General features: G+C 39.6%; 1 protein-coding gene across 11 annotated transcripts in view; it reads right to left on the minus strand.

The window, feature by feature from the left end:
• Positions 1-16,143, minus strand: part of ap3b2 (adaptor related protein complex 3 subunit beta 2) — a 40,570-nt gene extending 24,427 nt beyond the window's left edge. For 3 of the 11 annotated variants that reach the window (XM_018091947.2, XM_031897675.1, XM_031897673.1), the window contains exons 1-4: positions 15,960-16,143; positions 1,560-1,635; positions 1,380-1,454; positions 457-552 (exon numbers count right to left, since the gene is read on the minus strand). In XM_018091947.2, the coding sequence (XP_017947436.1) occupies positions 457-552; positions 1,380-1,454; positions 1,560-1,635; positions 15,960-16,066 (354 nt within the window). In that variant the 5' untranslated portion in view covers positions 16,067-16,143. 11 annotated transcript variants of the gene reach the window in all.
• Positions 16,144-22,952: the final 6,809 nt, after the last annotated feature.

The raw sequence follows: 22,952 nt of genomic DNA on the forward strand, positions 1-22,952 counted from the left end.
AAAAGTTGTGTAATATTTTAGCATACAGTTTATCGCCTTTCCAAAACAATCTATTCACAGCAATAGTAACATGCCATCTGTTTAAATCACCTACATACAAGCTGGCCTTTCATCAATGCTTCAGATACTGCTCCTGTCAGATATTTTGCAAACATTTGGAGAACTATTCAGGTTTATCTAGAGTGTGTCTTAATGACATATACAAAGAATTATATCTTGTTTGTTTTACTGCTAAATGCAAGAATCTTTCCCTTTAAAGAAATATGGCATTGTACTAGCCACAGAGCCAATAAAGGGCAGGTTTCTCCCATGATATTTCATAAATTGGTCCAGTATGCTCAAAATAATTAATCTGAGTTGACATATTAAGTGCATTGCCTTTTTACACCACTTCTATTACAAAATGCTTCCCATAGCTGTTCACAGTGTCATATATAATAAGGAAAGACCTCTAACCTTTAACCCACGCTGAAAGGTGGAGATTGAGAGCAGAGCTAGGTCCTGTTGCTCCTCAGCATATCGAACCAAATAGACATATACTAACTTTTTCACCTAAAAAATTAGAAAATAACATTTTAATATAAGGAAAAAGGGTAAACATGGTACAACAGGCTAAAGCTTTGTGTTCCTATGGGCTAATGTCTGGGCGCTCATTACAGCTAAATCATTTTTGCTATAATATAATCTCTTATCTAACATTCAGAATACAAGAGAAATATATTTTTCTCTTATTTTCTTATACACTATAGTGATTTTATAGAGACCCTGTTAATTTTAATAATAAAGGCATATACATACAAGACATTTCTACATAAATCCTTTTCACGATCTTTGTGTCTTCTCTGTATAATTATTACATACTAATTGAATTTCAGTCTTCTTGAAAAACATTTAACTGTTCTGAAATGTCACACATTAGATCCAATTTAGGTTCAGCTGCTTTGGAGCCAAACTTCTATATGTATCCTTTAATGGTGGTCTTATGCTTTAAAATGGGTGTTGGTCTTGTAGCCCTCTCCCATATAAAAGATACAGAGGCCAGGCATATTAGACCCATGCTTGTTTTAAGAGACACTTTTCCTAAAACATTCAACCAAGCAGGAAGGGGCCAGCCTATGAACAGAGGTAAATAGTTAGGGCTACCATATGAGGTTTACCTTGACTTGGTAAGGTGACTTGGCACTGGCACACAATAAACCGCTAATAAAATACGAGTACCGGGAAATTGCATTGATCAGTCCCCTCTCTTTTGTATGTTTTTAGTTAAATTGGCCAGATCAGTTGCCCTTCCATTATACTTTATCTTTACTTAGATCTCACAACCTTTTTTGTATTTTAGTCTAGAGATGTTATAGCACCTTTTTATTTCCCCCCCTTACCTCGATGTTCTTGCATGCCACATTCTTCACAACAGCTGGGAAAAGATCAGAGGTATTTTTCCCTCTTGCAATCATCTGCAAAGCATAGAGATTGATCCATGAGTCCAGAGCACATTAACAACAGCAACTCAGCTAGATGTTACAGAGCACTGGTGAAACAGAGAGGTAAGATTAACTTACAGCTACAATCCTCTTCATGGCTTCTAGCTTCAACGAATCTTTATTACTGTCCAGCATTTCTTTCAGGTCATCGTGTCTAAAAATAAACAAAAAAAAACATGGTTGATGGACCAAAAAGGTATGTCCGTATGCTATTTATGTTAAGATGTATTGCTATTTGCTGACTGCAATAAAAGGTTCCCTCTCCATGGTTCTGAATTCTACTGAATACAACTGTTTTTCGTAAAAGCAAATTATGAATTTAGGATTAGGAATTACAAATGCGCAGACAAAAAGCCATAACGACCTTAGCCATCATCAAGTCTTTTTTGAATTTTCATATTTATGAGAAATGTTGAATGAGTTTTGTTAAGAGAAAATGTGATTGTAAAAATATTCTTTTCATATATTATTTTTTTCACAAAAATCATACCCATCTTCTAGAAAGGAGTTCTGCACATAGGTACTGTTCAGTGTTACGCTGTCATACATGCACATACATGATAAATTTATTTGGATACTGTTCAGTTTCACAGAACTTTTGATATGAAGGCTGAAGAAGCCTTAAGGCCTTAAAATGTAGAGTAAACAATCTCTAATGTTACCCCTATATATAATAAAAGGCACAAAATTGGCCAAGGTGCAGTAACCCATGGCAACCAAGATGATGTGTTTTAACAGTTGACCAGCAAATCTACCTGCTGATTGTTCATTAGACCTGTAGCAAACTTAGATGGACACCACAATGTGATAAGTTCCATGAAGTTCTGTGTCTAGTCAACGGTCCTAAATTCCAGCCTCACACTCAGGTGAATAGGTAGACAAAATATCAGGGCTGTGGTGCTAAATAACTCATGTAACATGATTATATATAAACAGTTATACATTTGGGTATTTACACCAGGCTTAAGTCCCACTCAGAACATGGTACCTAAAGAATTATTTATACATGGTCAGTGCTACTGAGCTGAACCCACGGCACTCCAATGTTTATCAGGAGGTAATTTCACCTTCCTCAACTTAACTGACCTACTGGTTTCACTTCCTCAGATTACAAAGCCATCTAATTGTGCCTGGCAGATATACAGTAATGGAAGTTCATCTCTTCTATTGAATGTGGCTTTAAATTGTCAGGAGTAGTTGTTAAAATACTTTATGGGAATGATCTTTATAACTATATGTGGGTTGTTTTAGACAAATACTGGTGTGGGAACTGTTATCTCGAATGCTCAGGACCTGGGATTTTCCGGATAAGTGGGTCTTTCCATAATTTGGTTCTTCATACTTTGTTTACTAAAACATCATAATGTTTAAAAATCATTTAAACATTAAATAAATCCAATATGATTATTTTGCCTCCAATAAGGATGAATTAAATTTTAGTTGGAATCAAATAAAATGTACTTTTTTATGATTACAGAGATAAAGGAAATAATTTTTTTTAAAAAAAAGAATTATTTGATTAAAATGGACTCTATAGGAGAAGGCCTTGCTGTAATTTGGAGCTTTCTGGATAACAGTTTTCCGGATAACAGATCCCATACCTGTATAGGAAAAGAATAGTTTACAACACTACCATATAGGGGTCCCACCATTATCTCTGCTTCATTTTTTTAAGTATAAAATTTTAAAATGTTAATATCTTGCCATTTCAGGAGATATAGGGCTATATTTTGATTGAGAAATCAAATTTGTTATTGTTTTGTAGACACCCAACTTGGAATTTATAGTCTTATATCGATTTCATTGCTCATGTTGTAAGCAAAGTTTTTCCTTTCTAATAAGCAACACACATGCCACAAGTAGTAGATGTTCTTATTATTATTTAACATTTTAGATGTATTGCAGTTTCTATCCTTCAGCTCAACTAAAGAAAGTATACATATGTAAAAACTGTATATTCTGCTTGTATTCTCTTAACTGTGGGTCAATCTGATCTTAAGAAGTCAATGGTGGCAATGGTGTATAATGGTGCATCTATAGGTAAGCAATATGTTTGCTGAGAGGGTTGCTTCATTGACACATAAAACCCCTAAATAATTATATTTTCAATGTAATTATATTTAATTATATTTTTAATGTAAGCTGCTGTTTCTCCTAGGTTTATATATTTCAATATTTAAAGGCTATGGGTTGTGATAAAAAAGATAACTCTGAAAAGAATTAAAAAAAAATTTCTCTATAAAGGGGCAGTATACACCTAAAAACACATTTCATAAAATTTAGCCCAGTAAAGAGAACTTGTGTTGAAAATGCATTCTGCCTCTTCTTTTAATTAAAGAAATCCTTATTTTCCTATTTTATGCCATTCTAAAGCACTAATTTGAAAGGTTTTTTTCACTGAACATCTTCCCATTTCCTTTCTAAACAGGGCAATTTGTTCATAGTTTCTTATCTCTTTTGCTTCGAAAAACAAGCCCCACCTTTCTCTAGGCATTAGTATTTGAGGGGCTCATTATCAGAGAGTGAACAGGTAATTAGTTCAGCCCTTCCTGTGTTCTCCAGGACCAGGAAGTGAGAGGAAATGCTGTCAATTATCTTATAAATTAAAATAACTGGCAAAAGTATGTTCTACACAAGCCCTATTTATTGAGCTCAAGCTGTAAAGAAGTATATACTGTCTCTTTAAGCACAAATATTTTGTGAAAGCTCCCTAATAAATACCTCTCATCTGTTGCTAGTTGGAAGAGAGTGATCATTTCACAGTTGGGGAAAAGGTGAGCATGTATGCTAAAGTTTGATTTTTACTCTGTGCACGCTTGAACTTGATACATATTTCTAGTAGCTGCCATATTCTTGCCCAGGTGAAGCATTCTATGGGAACAACTAGAACTCCAACACTTTTTATTAGAACAGATGGTGTACTTGTATTTTTTTTGAGTGAGACAAGCCAAACCACAACCCCCTCATTTCTCTAAATGCAGATAGAAAGAAGTCCATTTTGTGTAACTAGTAAATAATAATTTGTAAGTAATATTTTGGCACCAGTAAAATAGCTTTGTATGTTACAGTAAGTTACGAGTAATTAGCCCTTTAAGACTCTTCAGAATCAGTTCTTATTTGTTTTATAGTGTACTGTGAGCATCATCATCTAAGAAAATAAAAATGATGGGCTTTAATGAGTACAATAGCCCTTCACTGAGTTTTGTTTGATTCAATTACTGCTGTATCACCTTCAGGGGTTCAGCACTTCTCTGGTTAAAAACTAGACATTTTTATGTAATACACGATTGCAAAAAAATGAACACTAGATATAATAGCAGAAAATATGACAAAAAAAGGCATAACAAATCATGGCAATGAAATATAAAACAGCTACACCAAATTTCCAAATTTTTTTGCCTAAATAGACAGTGGAATGTGAGGGATAGCCATGGGCATACAATGCTATACGTTAGTACAACATGAAATACTATAGTAATGTACAGTGTTATATATATATATGTATACGCGCTGGGGTCATTTGTATGGGTTACACTTGATGAAAGCACAATAAGATACTCCTGCACAATTTGCTGTCTTTTTAAGAAAATAATTGGAAGCCAGAACCATAGTTTAAACAGGTATATTTGCCATTAACTGTCTGATTGTGACATATCACTGTTCATTTTTTCCTGGAAATGAAAGTGTTAAGTACATGCTACCTTTCCGTGGACGCTACATAACTAGACACTGGCCTGTGAAATATTTATTACTGGTATTTGATTGCACAAGGATAAAAAGGAGATGATAGGCCTCAGATGGTAACCACGACAACTCTTGGGTTAGTGTTCCCTAAGAGCGCACATAGCGAGTACATCCCTAAGCCTAGATGTATAGTTCTGTATAACCATGACGAATACTTATATTCACACTGAAAAATGTTTTTAACCTTGTGTTTATTTTTATGTGCACGTGAAAGAATTAAAAGAAAAAAAAAAGGAAAAAGCATGGGTTTAGTGACAAGATTGAGGGAGAGCACTCAAACAGAAAGAAAACCAAAGTTGGAGGCAGTGTGATACCAAGTTATACTTTAAATGAAGATAAGCAAATTAATAAACATAACAAACAATGCATTATGATAAAAGGTACAATGTTCAAAGCACACAGAAAGACTGTTTATAACATCAAAACTTAATATATAGCATCACTGACTGGGGGGGAAGAATGTATAAAATCACTTGAAGTGCCACATCTGGCCCTGAGTCTCCAGATGGAAAGTTTTGTGTAGTTTCTAACGTCACTACCAAGCTAGCTGATGCAGATACAACAAGATTAAAGGCTGCCTTTCCAATAAATAACTGCAAACTATCCTTGTTTTAATAATACTGTTTGCCTGAAACAGTGCCCATCATTGCCCCCCAAAAAAGGCCTTAGATTAATATTTACCTGTACATGCAGGAACTCTCATAGTCCTCCAGTAAACAAGACCCAAGATCATCAGTTTTGCCATTATGTATGTACTTGCTTCCCAGCAAATAACACTAAATGTAGAATAAGATGCACATCTGACAATATCTATTCGTTAATGTTTCCTAGACTTTTGTATACTGACAAACCCATGATAAATGTGGAGGGGCCTTGCTTCTTGTCATCACCTCTGTTTACTTTCCATCTCTTTCCCCATACAATCTTGATGCGCATGAATGGAACCACAAAACTGCATGTGTATGAAAGAAAAATGCTCATGGCTGGATGTAAGAAAGAGGCAAATAAAAGAAAATAATGTAGGAGCAAAATGTCTATGGCCAAGCAGAGAATGGGCCTATCCAGGATGTCTTACATACAGTGGAACAGAGAAAGTTTCCCACTTGGAATCACCACAATAACACTTTGTATGTACCAAGTAATATTCTTTCCATTTCATATACAAAACACCAAAGGAATCTGCCTATACAACTATATAGATGTGTATTCTAAGATGCCCATCTCCACATGTAATACAAATGCTCTTACAATGCCCCTCTACTTAATATTGCTACAAACTTAGAGCTGCCATAAATGTAAGATTATAATATTATTTATTGCATTCCAGTTTTGGTGCCTTTTAACAATATTATGTACAGTGCATTATAGTTTTGTGACAATATCACAAGCACTATACAGACATTTGTTACATTTTATATGAATGTAGCCATGTGACTAGAAAAAACTGAGAGGTATTGGTAAGCATCTATGTTTGTTTTTACTTATTTTACAACTAAGCTGGGTTGTCATCCTTATCTTAAAATGTTCTTATATACACTCAGCATAATTACTGCATACCGCACTGGTTGACACTGGGTGCTGTTTCCACTGTTCTCCAGGGTAGATTCCTGGTCGGGAGACTTGAGCAGCCGCAGCTCATCCACTTGTAGTGCATTGTAGAACGTCTGGGTCCCGCCATCTGGACTCAGAACAGGACTCTTGGCCTCCTCTGCTCTGTGGTTCTTTACCAAATTCACTGCCGTCACTGGCAGTTGCAGTAGCCTTTGCATTGGATTAATCTGGGGTGATGGGCACCAGTTGAAAATAAAAATATGCTTGGTGTATTCAGGAACAGGAGCTTAACATTAGCTTCTGTGTGACCAGGGCCAATGGCAAGTGTAATGCCTTTTCCAGTTAGACACCTGTAGTGGTAATGATCAACCTCACAGTGCCAGGCTGTGGCAATACTGCCCAGTGTGACCAAACCAAATCCAAATCAGTGATGCAAAGTAGGTGTCCAGCAAATCCTGGGTGTGAAGCATATAAAATACTGATGGGAAATGGGCAGAGAATTGTCCAAAGCAGACCCTAAATAGAGACAGCCAGTGTGCTTAGTCAGGTCCGGTGGTGCGATTCCCAGAATATCATCTAAAGGCAATTCCAGGCTGTGATGTCAAGTGAAATTGTGGGGAAATCCATAGAGGCCATGTATTATGTCCTAAATATTTTCACCTTTTGCAGGGTTTGGATGATAGAACTAATAATATTATACCCTCAACTCTGTATAAACAGGGGGTTTCAATGCCAAGTGAGGTTTCCTTTTTCTTTGTACAGGGCAGAAGATCAGCGTGCTGTAAGACTGAGGGTCTTTCTCAGTCACATGTCCTCCTCTATGTTATACAGCAGCTGTATGGAACACTCACCTTTATAGTGAGGCTCAAGTTGCACACTCCTCCCCTGCACACAACCCCCTCCTCACCTTACCCCCCCCCCCCACACCCTTACAGCTCTTCTTTCTAGACTCTGCTTCGCTATCCTTTTCTCACAAACACTCCTGAGATTTTTTCTTTTATCCCTACTTCTGTCACGTGTAGCCTCTCATCATCCTCTCCACTTATTCTCTCATCATCCATCCCCTCCTACCCATTTACTTTCTTACTGCACTCCCTCGGCCTTCAATATTTCCTTTTACTGCCTCTTGTTTTCTTGCATCCTCTCCCTTTTCTTTTTATTTCCTCCCAGGCTCATTGTCTCTCCTTTTCGTCTTCCTTCGACCCTGTTTGTTGGCTCACCCCTCTCTCAGCCACGTTTGCAGGTCTCTCTCCTCCTCCAGTTTCTCACACCACTCCCACATATACACATCTCTGTGAACATGACTCAGCTCAGATGCTGTGCTACAAACACTGCTGTCATTCTCATTCCCTCACACAGGCAGCCCTGCTCAGTTCCAGCTCACTTCCCATCTGCAAGCCCCTTGCTTCCCCATGCACACCTTTGCACTCAGTAACACCTAAAGGACATGTAAAGTATATTTCATTGGAAGGTGCCAAAATGTTAGGCACACCATGGGCTGGTACTCCCAGGCACGGCAGCGCCCCAAAAGTTATCAGGAGTAACTTAAAGAGCTGAATTTCAGTTTTTAAAATGGAAATTCGCCTTTGCTAGTGTAGAGAGCGTAATTTTCCCCCCTGGACCCCCTCCGGCACTGTAAAGTTAAGCACTGGGGAGGGGGGCAGCATCGGAGGAGCCACCTCGGGCGGCTCAGTGCCCAAAACCGCCCCTGGATACTCCTGTAAGGGGAAACTGCACAGCCCATAGAAAAGCTACCTAAGTGCTGTACCAGCATCTCTGCCCCTTCAATCTTCTATCCTTTGGTGCTTTTGGCGTTCTGCACATGCACAGTACAGTAGATGTACCAGGTTTACTGTTCATGCATGAACACAGATTTTCGCTAGGGATGCCTTGGACACTGGTAGGATGGTAAGTAAAATGCCGGCGCAGCACTGGTGCAGTTCTCTTCTAACAGGCGCACCAGCCAGAGGAGAAAACTTAGCAATCTATTTCACTGAAGGGTTCCTAATATTTGGTACCCCCCCCAGTGAAATACACCTTTAAATGTCCTTTAAACAGCTCCCATTAACAAACAGCAGCCCTTAATACCAGAAACCAATCTTATTCTCCGACCATACAATATGCTCACAATATATTCATTGTAACAACTCCCTGTGTTCAAAGATTGACCTCCAGTCCATGCACCCATGTTATAGATCTGCTTCCAGAATACATACAGCATCCTTTATACCCCCTTCTCCTGGCGCACACACACACACTTGCACACACACTTATACACACATTCACATACTCACACTCATACTTACACACACATTTATACACACTCTTACTCACACACACTCATACTCCTTACACACTTATACACACCAGATCTGCAAGACACATTAAATATTATTTAACCCATATGTTTTCTCCATACAAAAACACCTGACCCTTCCATCCCAATACCCACACCTTACATAAGGGTTACCAACAACCATCCTTTATATTACATTATATTTACAAAGCAATATGGTCATCAGAGCTGTGTGCCAGGGCATCCAAGCTGAGCAAAATTCAAAATGCTGCTACTCTCACTTACACACTAGGGCACATGTTCCTCCGCAAGTGCAGTGAGCAAAGTGCAATTTCAAGGACATTCGCCATTTTTTCCCCCACATTTCCATTGCCATTATGGGATCAAAGGGGCAATGAATCTGATGCAGTTGTGCTGTGTGTGGAGCTAAATATTTTTGAAGTCTGTCTGGAATTATTTCCAGTGTTTGGTGTATGAATGACGTATGTGCCCTGTTCTGTCGTGATTGATGCAGGGCACTGTGGGAACTGTGGAGCTACCACCTGGCCAGGAGGAATCAGTAGCTCCAGGGTTCCCCAGCATTATAGGCACCCTTTGTTTTTTCACCGAATGTCAATACATTATAGGGTTCATTTGCATAAGAATTACGTGGTGGTGTATGAATGACATACACGACCTGTTCTTTTGGTGCAACTGTGATGGGGCAATTGATGCAGGGCACTGTGGGAACTGTGGAGCTACCACCTGGTCAGAGGGTATCAGTAGCTACAGGGTCACCTCGGATGGTGGGATCTCAGATAGCCTGGTGGGTCCCAAGACACTGCTTGTCTCCATGCACTCTGTACACTGAATTAGTGTCTCTTTGTTATAAACAGAAAATCAACTTGTAAAAAAAAATACTTCTCAGGCAGTTTACATTGCAAAGATCAGTAGAACTTTTCCTCAAGACTGTACTGTATTTCCCCCAGTGTTTCTCAGCTTCACATATAACCATTCCAACTAATTTTTTCATCTGAAATTAAAACGCCACCATAAAAGGGCCATTGTGATTGCTGGGTTTTGGAAATGATCCAGAGAAAGTTGAAAATAACAGACATAAAATATTAAAAGACAAACAGATGGTGAAATGTTTAGGTACTAAAGGCAGAGGGAACTGGAGGGTGGGTTAAGGCACTATCCAAGTATGTGTTGAGAGGGGGCCCTCCAGGAACAATTATTTTTCTGAGGGCCTTGATAAATAAAAATATGTGTCTTATATATATAATTTCATTGTCTCCTCCTGATTTTAGGAAAACTATGAAGGAAGCGTTTTGGGGGCAGGGGGGTTGACTTATTTTATGCTAATGGTTTCCACATCAGTCCTCAGCCACCTGTAAAGCCCCCACCTTCTGTAAACAGAAGTACTCAATCAGTCTGTAGCAGTGGCGTCTGTCGTCACACTGCAAATTCCCTTTCTGATCCACGTGTACTCAAATGAGTCTAATCTACAAACATGCGCAGTTCAGGATGTACATAATTCAAACCTGGTCTAAATCAGCAGATATTTCCAGAAAGCACAGCACTAAACCCAAATGTTTATTTTAATTCTTCGTTATTTTATTCCCAAAGAAAAATCCTTTTCTCTTGCAGACACAAGGACTCATTTAGAAAAACCGTGAAATATTCAAGGTCCAAAATATTTGTGTTAGGTGTGTGTCCTCTGGAATACCCCTAACTTGTCTGTCATTCAGATTGGCAAACTGGGGTGTACTGAAGAATTCAAGCCATTAACCATGCCATGTTTAGGACTTCCTTGCACCTGATAGTAATTGTATTCTTAACATAACTCTAGATTCTCTCTGGAGCAGTGTGCAGATAGAGCTCCAGAAGGGCTAGTAACAAGTGCTTACTGCATGGAATCTTAAGGGCCCCAAATGTGTGGCCCAGTGGTGCAACTATGGGGGGGGGGGGGGGGTCTGGACCGCAGGGTCTGCTTCCTCTATTGATTTAGAGACCCCCCCCCCCCTCCTTACCACTCATACCTGGCAGGCAGGCAGGTGGGGAATAGGAGGGATTGGCAGGTAGTGCTTGCTTTATGTATCAGGCCCCTATGATGATTTTTTTGGGGGCGGTCTGGGTTTACTTGGGTGTACCCTTCTGCACTTGTGTCAGCCCCTTTGTAATGAGATATTTACTCAGTATTTCCTAATCCAGAAATTTTCACCATCTATTATTGCTTTTTAACCCTTCTAACAATCTAGATTGTATGGTCTTTGGGACATAGATATCTATTCTTTTGTGTTGCATTTTTTCAGCACTGTGACTGTGATGTTATTTATCTAAATATATACATTAAAAAAAGTTAAAACACATCTCCTCACTACTGCACTGCAGTGACACCTGAAGTACTGTTCATTTAAAGGTTTATAAAGAAATGCGCACTGTCTCTGTGTCACAAAATAGAGTTCGAATGGAGATTGTTATGGAAGCAGATAACTTTTTAGGGCTTAGTTCTAGGGGAGAATCAGGCCATGATACCTGCAGAATCAGAGGTTATAGCTCTGTCAGTCTGTACTTTGCTTGATTGGAGACACTTACAGCACATTTTTCTACTGTTCTATGATAATGTGGTGATAGGAATTATTTTATGTGTTCAGTGTCAGACTGGCCCACCAGGATACCAGGAAAACTCCTTGTGGGCCTAGGTGTCAGTGGGCCCTCTTGCTTCTAACTATTTGCTGGAGTTGGACTGGTCCATTGGCATACCAGGAAAACTCCCGGTGGCCTGCTTCATGGTCATTACCTATTTCTGAGAACAAAGAGCCTAGGATAATAAAGAGATTAAATGAGCAAAGGATGAATAATAGACAGTGGGCCCAAGATCCAAGGTTCTCTGGTGGGCCCCTGGCATCTCAGTCTGATACTGTATGTGTTTTAATATAAACATATTTTCTGTGGCTGGTGCCATAAAATATATGTATGTCTGTGTACACAAGCATACCGAGAGGACACTGCCACCTGCCTGTCCAAGGGAAAAGCATCAATGGAATGTTAAAGTGACATTATACCTACTTTTCAACACGAGTTTTTGAAAAGAGCTTGTGACACACATACTTTTTGCCTATTTTTTTTAATTACAAAAAAAGCTATGGTTTCTTAAGCTAAACAGGGAAACTGAAGCTTGAAGAAACTGAAGATAGATAAAAATATTACCATTATACACCTATCGCTTCCCCATTTGTTATCTGTGTTCTGGGAATCTAATTATCTGCCTCACAAGGATCAAACATGGAGTAGCTTCAGTTTCCCTGTATGCCCTGTTTAGCTCAAGAAATAATAAAAACCATTGAGTTCTTGTGATTAAAACAATAGGCAGAAACGTAAGATCAACACAAGCTGTAGTAGCATATGGGCTTGGCACTCAGGCCCAGATTTGCAGCACAAACTTAGGGGTGGCAATGTACAAGTCAAATGTACATAAGTTTCTATTTAAATAACACAAACAATGATAACCTTACATGTTTTGTCATAGAACAAACAACACCAAACAACATTACACACAAAGAAATATTTAAAAGGCACAACCACCAATCAAAATAAATGCACAATACATCAACCAATGGGAGATGAGGAGAAAGAAGAAAACAACAAAGGATAACATTAATAACAATTGTAGACCTAACACCAAAGGTTAGGTGTATACTAATAAAAACAGGTTACATCAAATTCAAAATTATGTAAAATGATGTATGAGTCAAAAGGTGCTGTCTGTGGGTGGTGTGGTTTACTATCTGGCCTATAACTATGCAAAACATAAGAACATTGGGCTGCAAGAAGGCACTGTATTTAGGCATTCTATAGGACAGCAGCAATATGCAGTGGCACAGATTGCTGCCCTTTGACAAATGACTCATTAAACCAGCTTTTGGACTTGTCCATCCACTACAGGGCAAACATACATCCTTGGAGCATTGGAAAACAATCTTGTGGTATTCTCCTTGTGAAAGTGCGCGAGAAGTAATGTTTTCAATTTATCCATTTCTGCTTTGGTCTATTGGCATGTCTGGGGTAAATGGTGTGTTCACTGACCATTTCTGCAGTTATTTTTCTGGCATGTCTGGGTTTTTTAATAATTTTTGGTTTTTAATTTTTTATGGTCATTATAAATGGGGGTGTGGCTAAAAGGTGGGCCACACCTATGCATATTAAACTATGTCCGTCTTTCTGGTTTTTAAATGTGAAAATGTGTTCTCTCTTCATTATAATTAGCTAACCCTAAAATACTGGCAGAACCTCAGCGCTGCATGAAAATGATGTTCCACGTAGTCCTAAGAAAGAGGACTTTGCATAAATGCCCACCTAACATTATATCTCTGCATAGTTCCAGTGGTGTAACTATAGAGGTTACAGACCTTCATTCCAAAACAATCATATAATGTGCGCTTTAAACAGCACAAGGATAGAGAGGCTTGTTTTGTTCAGTGCATACTGTCTGTGTGTGCTATGTTCTGCAGTCTGTCTGTGTCACATGGCTTGTGCTAGGGAATAATGCAATAAACAATACACACGATTGTGCATATAGCATTAGTGCTGACTCTATCTTTGTGGTAGCTGCCACAATACAATACTTCACTTAGACCTTAAAAGAAAGATGTTAAGCAAACAGTACTGAAAAACAGTGCCTGCTATATTTGGCCACATTAATCAGTAAAATGTGAACAATGCATTTCTAAAACATGGATACACTGAGCCAAAACGATTGAATTATAACGACGGGTATAGGCAAAGTTGGTTCGGGGACCGCATTAATGAGCCGATGCGGTCCCCGATCCGACTAGATTTTTTAACCTGCCCGATCGAGATCTGTCAGATTTCAGGCCAGATATTGGTCGAGCAGCCCCATCGGTAGTGCCCATACACGGGCCAATTAGCTGCTGAATCAGTCTAAGGGACCGATATCAGCAGCTGGGATCGGCCGTGTATGGGGACCTTAAGTGCTGGATAAGCATGAAATGTGTTAGGCTATTTGTATGGGGTTTAAGTAGTTTTAATGGATTGAAATAAACTATCAATATTTTTAACTTTATTATCTGTGCAAGAATATATATTTAAATGGTAATTTTTCCCTCTTTTTGGCCACTAGAGGGCATTCTTGATGACTTGATTTCACAATATATAATATATACTTCATGATCTCCCTGTTGTTGGCTTTATTTATTATTTCTTTTATGTCCTAGTGCTACACTTCACAAATCTACTAAAATTTCACTTTCTGGCCAGAAAATTATACACAGAAGTGTTTTACTTATTTATAGGGAAATACATAGAAATTAGTTCTATACAGATACCAATGAAATTACCTAAATCTTTGCAGTGAGTAATTCCTACTGTAACCTGACCCCAAACTGCCTGAATCTGCTGCTTCTTGCAATTTGTGACTGCTAGAGGAGGGATGCAATTGGTCTTTATTAATTTAGCAGCAAGAGGCTGATGCAACTAGTCAGGTGTAAATAAAGTACCTTTTGAAGTCAGAGCTAAAGATGCCCCCACTGGCTGAGTCTTGCCCATACTCCGGCTCCCCCAGGCTCCCTCCCATCTCATCACTGTACCCCGGGCTGGCAGACATGGCTCTCTGGTTTAGCACTGTGCATGCGGACAGCGACTGAAAGGCAGAGCATCAGTATTGACATCAGGGAAGGGTAGGAGGAGGAGGATGGAGATGCTTCAGCTCAACCCCTCCATCTGAGAGTTTAACCTCTGAGGTGCCATGCTAGTCAGTTTTTTGAATGGGTTCAGCAGGATGCTCTGGTCTACAGACCCTTCCCCCTTTCTGGAGCACAGGGTATTAACACTTTAGTACCTTTCCAGGTTCTAAATGTGTTTATTTATTCCCTGCAGTATTTCTAGGCCTTTTTTTACAATACAAAAAAGTGTGAGATTCTCAATACTTTTAATACTCTGTATCTTTAAAAAATGTTTCAAGGTGCTCTGGGCTGTAAACAGCACAGGGATAGAGAGGTGTGGTCTGTTTAGCGCACACTGTCTGTGCTATTGCTATACTCTGCAGTCTGTCTGTGTGTATCACTGCATCGTTCTGTGTACTAATACAGCTTGTTCTAGGCAATGGAATATAATGCTGCAGAACACACAGCTACCCACATAGCATTAGTCCTTAATCTGTCTCTGTGGAAGCTGCCACACTGGTTGCTTTCATATCTCTGTATAAAATATTTGACTTACTCCTCCAGTCTAGAAAGCAAACTGTTATGAAAGCCAGTGCTGTACTTGGCTGTATTAAGCAGCAAAGTGTGAACAAACAATGACTCAAACATGAGTATATTTAGGCTCAGTAAGAAGAAAATAGTTTCTTGGTCCCTAGTTTCCCTTTATACTGGGTTCTCTGGTGGGCCCTTGACTTCTCAGTTCTACAATACACGGATCTACTTAAATTACACTGTTTAAGTAGCATATCTCATACACAGGCGTTTTACTTACATACAGAGAAATACATAAAAATAGACCTTACACAGCTTTCTCACTATTACCCTTTGATTATCTTTGAAGCTATTCTGACTGTAACCTGATCCCAAACTGCCCGCATCTGTGCTCCCTGCAATCTGTAAGAGCTAGAGGAGAGGTGCAATTGGGCTCTTTCATCTCCTTCCCCTCCCCCGTACCCTCCTCTCTCCCCCTATCAATGCCCCCCTCTTTGCTCCATATACAGAAGGGAACCATCCCCCTTTCCCAGCAGCAGCAGAACCTCAGCACAGAACTCCATTGTCTGCCAAAGAGGACTGCAGCAACTGGACAAATAGGGTTACCCTGTGAGCAACCAGTGTATATCCGTCTGGCAAGGGCAGGCTGGTGCCGCTAGTCAGCTGTTGGTGCTGCAAAGACACACACAGTACCTTTTGTAGTCGGAGCTAAAGATGCCCCCGCTGGCTGGGTCCTGCCCATACTCCGGCTCCCCCAGGCTCCCTCCCTTCTCATCGCCGTACCCCGGGCTGGCGGACATGGCTCCCCGGCTCAGCACTGTGCTTGCGGACAGCGACTGGGAGGCAGAGGGACGATGGCTGGTGACGTCAGAGAGCGGTAGCGGAGGGAGGCTGAGAGCTTTCGCTTTGGCTCCCCCCTATGCACCGCATTAACCCTTGCACGGCTACTCACATCTCGCTGTCTGGCAGTGGATTTAGCTGCACTGGTGCAGGAATGGCCAGTAAGAGAGCAATGCCGGTGTTCCTGCCGCGGATCTAATTCTATAACAACATATAGGACTCTAAACGCCTAAATACATAAAAATAAAAAAGTTCCGGGCCCCCTGAGTACCAAATATATATAGTTTTATGGAGGGACCTGATTTATACAGACCATAACCACAGCGGCACAATAGAAAATTCACAAATCTTTGCCCTGAAATCAGTAAATTAGAAGCCAAAGAAAGCATTAAGTGGACCAGAAAAATACCTTGTAGTTTTGGAAAGTACACATACTGGCCTGAACTGGCATTCAGAATAGGGCCTGGCAAGTACACAGAGGCCCAAACAGCCCCCTGCAGGCCCAATGTATAGTGACTATGGGTGGTAAAACCCCCCCACAAAAGGCATAGAAGGAGCCTGGTGCACAATCATACCTCCCAACATTTGAAAAGTGGAAAGAGGGACAAAAAGAAATGCCTAATTTTTTTGACTACACCTATTTTTGCGACCAAGCAAGGTTATTTAAAGTTTGAACACATTTCTTGGGGTTTTGGAGTCTTGTTTATGTGTTGTTACAGTTTTGTTAAAAAAGTGAAATTTCCCTTTTAGCTGCAAGTCTCAGTTCCCCCAAATGTATTAGTTACAATTGTATCTTTAATTAAGTTTCAGAAACATTGTATCTTTTTTAGTGTCCATTGCTGGAGATCAAAGGAAAACAAGGGATTTTTAAGTAAGAATCTGGGGGCTGAGCTGGTAAAATAGACACTGTGCCTCAAAAATCAGGGCAGTTGGGAGGAAAGTTTAAAGTAGGTGGGAGGCTAGGGATAAATATGTATTTCCACTACAAAGTACCAAACTACGTTATTGTTTTTTTTTAATCAAATTTGGAAAATCTTAAAACTTCCATTTTATTGCATTTTATGTCCATATAGACTTAACTGCAAGGATAAAAGGAATAAGGTTTTTCTTAATAGTTCAATGCCTCTTATGTATAAAAAGTATCTGGCATCTAGAGACCCTAAAATGAAAAGAGTGCATATAAATTATTATGGCTACAGCAATAAATAACACACTCCCTACTATTTAAGGTGTAAAAGCCCCTAACAGTAAGTTGACACCAGAAAACCAAATATTTCTTGAAAAATAGACATGTTGGAGCATTTTACACCTGAAATATGCCTTTCGGCCCGCAAGGATGCCAGAAAAGATCAACAGTAGCTATAAATAATTCACACTGTACATCATGCTTCAGTAGCCTGAAGGTCTACCAGGACACAATGGCTCCTGCAGAAAAAAAGCATGGCAAGGCACCTCAGCAGCTTTTACTTTTACTTAAACGTAAGGTATGCATTCAATTAACATTTCCATTCAAACAGCGTCACCTACAGTCCAGTCTATGACTTGTCAGTAACACATGTCCTAGGATTTACTGTCCTGCAAATAAACAGGGCTAATAAATGAAATCAGGCCTGACCAGGGGTTACTATGGGCTCAATCGCTAGGCTGACAAAATTTACATTTGGCTCTTAAAGGGACAGTTTACAGCACTTTTCAACATGAGCTCAGTGACTAGGACATGTATTCAACATACTTTTTATCTCTTGTTTTAATTGAAAAAGATCTATACTTCTTGCCTATTATCCACTTACTCATATCTAAATAAGAGATATCTATGGTTTCTGTTATTTCATGTTTAAAACAATAAATTTAGACCAGTTTCATTTTAGCACTTAATGTCACTTCCTGGTCCTGCAGAGCACAGGAAGATGTTGCTAAAACCAATTACCTGTCCACTAAAAAAAATCTTATAATGAGATGCCTCTTGATAAAGGGAAGGGGGGTATTTAGAAAAAAGAATCAACAGAAAGTAATTTCACCACAAGTCTTATTTATTGGGCTAATTTTTACCAAAAAAGTTTTAGGACCCTTTAAAGGTTTTCACTTCGCCTTGTGGCAGGAGCAGCCATGCTTGCAGCTCTCACACATGGCATTGTGTTACAGAAGTAGGCTGCTTGGCTTCTGCTCTGTGCACCAAAGTTCCCTACAGCTTCCTCTCTCTTCCAGAATTTCTGTCACATTGGAAACACCATGCACAATGCTGTTCAGGCTAAGAACTGCTTAACCCATAGCCACAGCCTTCTTAAAGGACATGTAAACCCCAGTGAACAGCCTCTTTGAAATCTTTCAATACCTGCCACACTGGTTGTCCTGAGGTTAATAGTAAGGCTGCAACATCTCCTTAATCACTTAGATTTCCTTCTCCTCCTGTAACCCACTCACCCCCCTCCCTCAGGAATTTGCTGTGGCTGTTGGCTTGTGGGCATGCTCAGTTGTTCTAAGCTCAGATTACTAAACACGCCCTCCAGTCTAGCAGCCAGTAAAGAGATGGCATTGCTGGTTCCCATAGAAACTCAGCTCTAGCTGTCTGCTTCAATTTTTTTATCCTTTCTCTTCTGAGCTCAGCTTTACCATTACAGAGCTCAAACAAAGTAGAACTTTTATCAGAGACAGTGCTCTGATAAACTTCAGTCACACTTTACAGCTGCGCTGCAAGTTGGAGTGATATCCCCCCCCTCCCTTTCCCCCCAGCAGCCGATCAGCAGAACAATTGGAAGGGAGCAAGATAGCGGCTCCCAGCAGATATCAGAATAGCACTCAATAGTAAGAAATCCAGGTTTGGCTTGGGACTCCTCCAGTTACATGGGAGTAGGAGAAACAATAGGTTACCTGAAAGCAGTTCTAATGTGTTCAGACAGGTACAATGCACTGGGATGTAACTAAAAAAATACATTTGTTGGTTCAGGAATAACATTTTAAATGGTAGAGTGAATTATTTGCTGTGTAAACAGTGTAATTTAGAAATTACACCATAAAAATCACGACAGTATCCATTTAACATATTTTCCATTGAGCCACAATATTGTGATGGGTTGTGTGCTCGCTCAGACACCACCTGACAGGAAATAATTCAGCTCTAATTGTAACAAAGAAGTGTGGGAGCAAGAAAAGAGATCTGTCCACTAATTGGCTGATGTGGCCTAGCATGTATGTGTGCACCGTAAATTTTACAATCCCAGGGGGTGGCCCTTAGTACTTAAAATGGCAATTTTCTATTTAGGTTTGCCCAATGGCACACACTAGTAAAAAGTATATTTTCATGAAAATGGTTTATATAGCTGAAGCAGGGTTTTACATATGAGCTGTTTTATAGTTTTATTGAGAGGGTATAGTTTTCCTTTAAGTTGCTTGAATCAAACACATTGAAGGTGCCTTTTTATCCTTTGCCAGGCACATTAGCTCTTGACACAATTTAACAACTGAAATGCATATGTAACCATATGGAACAGAAGTTAAGTAAAATCCCTTCCTGCCACAGCTTCTTTACCAGTACAGCAAGTATTGTATGCTAAGCCCATGCTAAAGAATTGGAGGAAAGAGTGATGTTGTTAAACTGCAACTGTACCAGTGGTTCTTAGTTATTTACTAAACATCCAAACTAATCTAAAATTATTTTGCTAAGCAGGTGTTGCCTCAGAATTAATAAACCTTACTCCTGAGTGGAGCACTAACTAGCAGCCAACACTGACACTCCTATAGCGCTGTGCAACAGGGGCTGTCCTATCACTTGCTACAGCCTCATTCCATTCCATTTCCCCGACTTCAAGGTTTTATGGGTCTATCCATTTGCCTCCTGCCTCAGGCTCTCTCCTCTTCTTGTTTTGCAGTGCAGTGGTAACTCCTTACATACCCTACTGCAGGATCTATTAAGATATTCATTTCTAACTAATCCTATAACTGCTATGCCAACTTTGCTATATATCAGTTGTACTTTAAGTATTACTGCCTTCATTTTCCTACAGAGGTGAGTGCATGTTTAAATAAATGAAACCATAAACAGGACTCAAGGTTTAATGTTTGGGAAGCTGAAATCCACAAAGAAGCTATAAGAAATAATGGGCACTCAAGTAATTCATGAAAGCCAGTTAAACTTCCTTAGAGTGCCCATCGCCTGTTTGCTTCTATATGTTTATTAAATCAGTAATATTGAAGACTATATTGTGCCCTACACTGGGGTAGGGACTGGAGTGAATGAGGCATTTTACCTGTAAAGTGTTTCAGAAAAAAATAGCTGCTATATAAATATAAATAAAAGGAAGCAAGCAGGCAATAATTATGATTAAGGTCATAGGATGATTTCCAACCAGAGAGCGAGCAGCCTCTTGAGATACAGAAGGCAGATGGATGTACTGTATATGTGCCCATAAGAAGAGAAACAACAACCCTGTACTTTAAAGGAGAAGTTTTATATAATATTTATATTTTTTATTCATCAGATACTTTTTCAGTTGTAAAATTATTTTAAAAAAAATGAAGCTGTAGCACCATTTGCGTACTGTGCTTGCTATAGCAATTATCTGCCAAAGACCTACCAGGGCCATGGAATCCAGCAGAAATATGCCCTAGGTGCACAGACTTGTAACACTCTAGATATTTGCAGACATGGCTAAGTAAAGGATAGTTTGCCAGCTGCATGCGAGGGGGCTGAGATAATGGTTACAAAACGTTTTAAGCAAAATATGCGCTGTGGGGCAGGGGTTAATGCTATTATCAGGTATGATTCTTATGGATAATGTCCATAAACAACAGGTTCTCTTTTAATAGAGAAACATTGAAATAACAGTAATACTTGGCCTTTTTGGTTATTGGAGTCAATTATCACCAGTGTCTTTCTGGGATATTGCAGTTTTATTTTTGCTGTCATCATTATCTTAAGGTCTGTCACTGTATCCCTTCTGCAAGTCTGTACATTACTCTCACACATTTAATTATTTTCATTCATTTTGTTAAGGCGTAGCTAAAAGTTAAAAAAACAATGCTGCCCCCTTGTGGCAAAGGGATGAAATATTCCTAAAAATTTCCATACTATATTTTTTCAAATTCTAGTGTACTACTGTTTTTTTCACATGGCACCCTAAACATCATTCATACAGCAACTGTACTGCAATTAAGATCTTAAAGAAAAATGCACATGTTAATATTCTATTATGTGGAAATCCAGGCTGTGCCAGGCAACAGAAAGAATTTCAACCTCAAATCTATTGCACAATTAAGTGTGTTTGTTGCACTTCATTCTCAGGTATTGAAAGATACTCAAGTTATGGCATTAATGCACACAACAGAACAAATAGATGTTGTTGTAATAGAAGTGCTGACACAGTTCATATACATACATCAGGTATCCCCTGCCTTTTTTTACTTTGATGGTACCGAATAAGGGCTGTGATTGGCTATTTGGTAGCCCCATGTGGACTGGCAGCCTGCAGGAGGCTCTGCTTGGAGCAATACAGTGTCTCTGTGCTTCCAAAGCTTGCTTTCAGGCCAGAAATTAAAAAATGGCCACCTATATTGAGGCCATTGGGAGCAACATCAAGGGGAGTGGGGAGTGATATGTTGCTCATGAACCACAGGTTGGGGATTACTGATATACAGCATACTAAATGCTTGAAAAGGTACCAGTAGACACGTGCATAGAATATCCTGTACTTGTGGCATAACTGCTGCAAACGGTTTATGGAAGAAAATGTGGAAGTGGCTCTGACTTTAGTGGTGCGTGGCTGCTAACGCTGGGAAGCATCACAGAAACAGTGAAACAGAATGCAGTAAGAGATATTTAAAGTTTACCTTCCATACCAGCCTATCCAGTTTGCCACAAGAGCAGTCCATGATTAAGACACCTGTGTAACAGTCGACCCACAGGGCCCTAAATTAACTATACATTTCCTTGACTGACTATATCATAACCAGGGTTTAAGTTAATGCCAGGGCTTTTCTTGGCAAAGCCCACTTAGCACCCCACCATTGGGTTACAGGGTTAGTGAGGATACTGTTTAAAGGGTTAAAATATCCATCTTTACGACATGAGAAATTAGTTTGCTTTCCCCAGTACAGGGTAACTGAATTGTATGTAAATACATACAAAATGATTTCATTTTCTTTTTGTTCAACTCACGTAGCAGTGCACAGGAAGACATCTGATTTCGTTATTTCTTTAACACCAGCAGTTAATGAGGGACATCAAGTTTCAGCAACAATTTGAAAAGGGTCTTAACGGATTTATCAAACATAATATAAATATCAATTCATTAGAATGTGTCACAGATGAGTCACAGGAATGCAGCATGGGGTGACGTACATATAGACTGAGCAGAGACCAGGGAATGTGTTTCAGCAAATGGGTGTGGGAAGCCCATCAGGCAGAGCAGCTGGACAAGTTTGCCTTGGGCACAAACAATACTTAGCCCAGCTCTGCCATTTAGATCCAGTACTATTTAAGCATTTAAATAGTTATATTTACTACCAAGAGCCCCAAATTCACCATGTGTGTGTCCAGTGGAGAGAAGTCAAAATCAGAGAAGCTCTGAAAGTTGTGTGGCACCATGTGACTATGCACCACTGTTGGTAGCAAGGTATCGCAAATGCACATTATTTCTATCCACCTACAGTAATTTGCCTTAATGATACATCTTTTCTCAGATACTTGGCCAACATTTTATGGCTTACACCACACCTGTAAAAGTACTTGTAAAAAGGATTGGATAGAGCACACTGGGTTTTCTTTGCCTGCCTAAAAAAATGGATGATAGGACATGGGTGGCACTTGCTGTAGGGCCAGTTTATAAGCACACAGTGCTTGTCTGGTTATAA

This window comes from Xenopus tropicalis, chromosome 3 (genome assembly GCF_000004195.4).
Source record: "Xenopus tropicalis strain Nigerian chromosome 3, UCB_Xtro_10.0, whole genome shotgun sequence".
NCBI lineage: Eukaryota > Metazoa > Chordata > Amphibia > Anura > Pipidae > Xenopus > Xenopus tropicalis.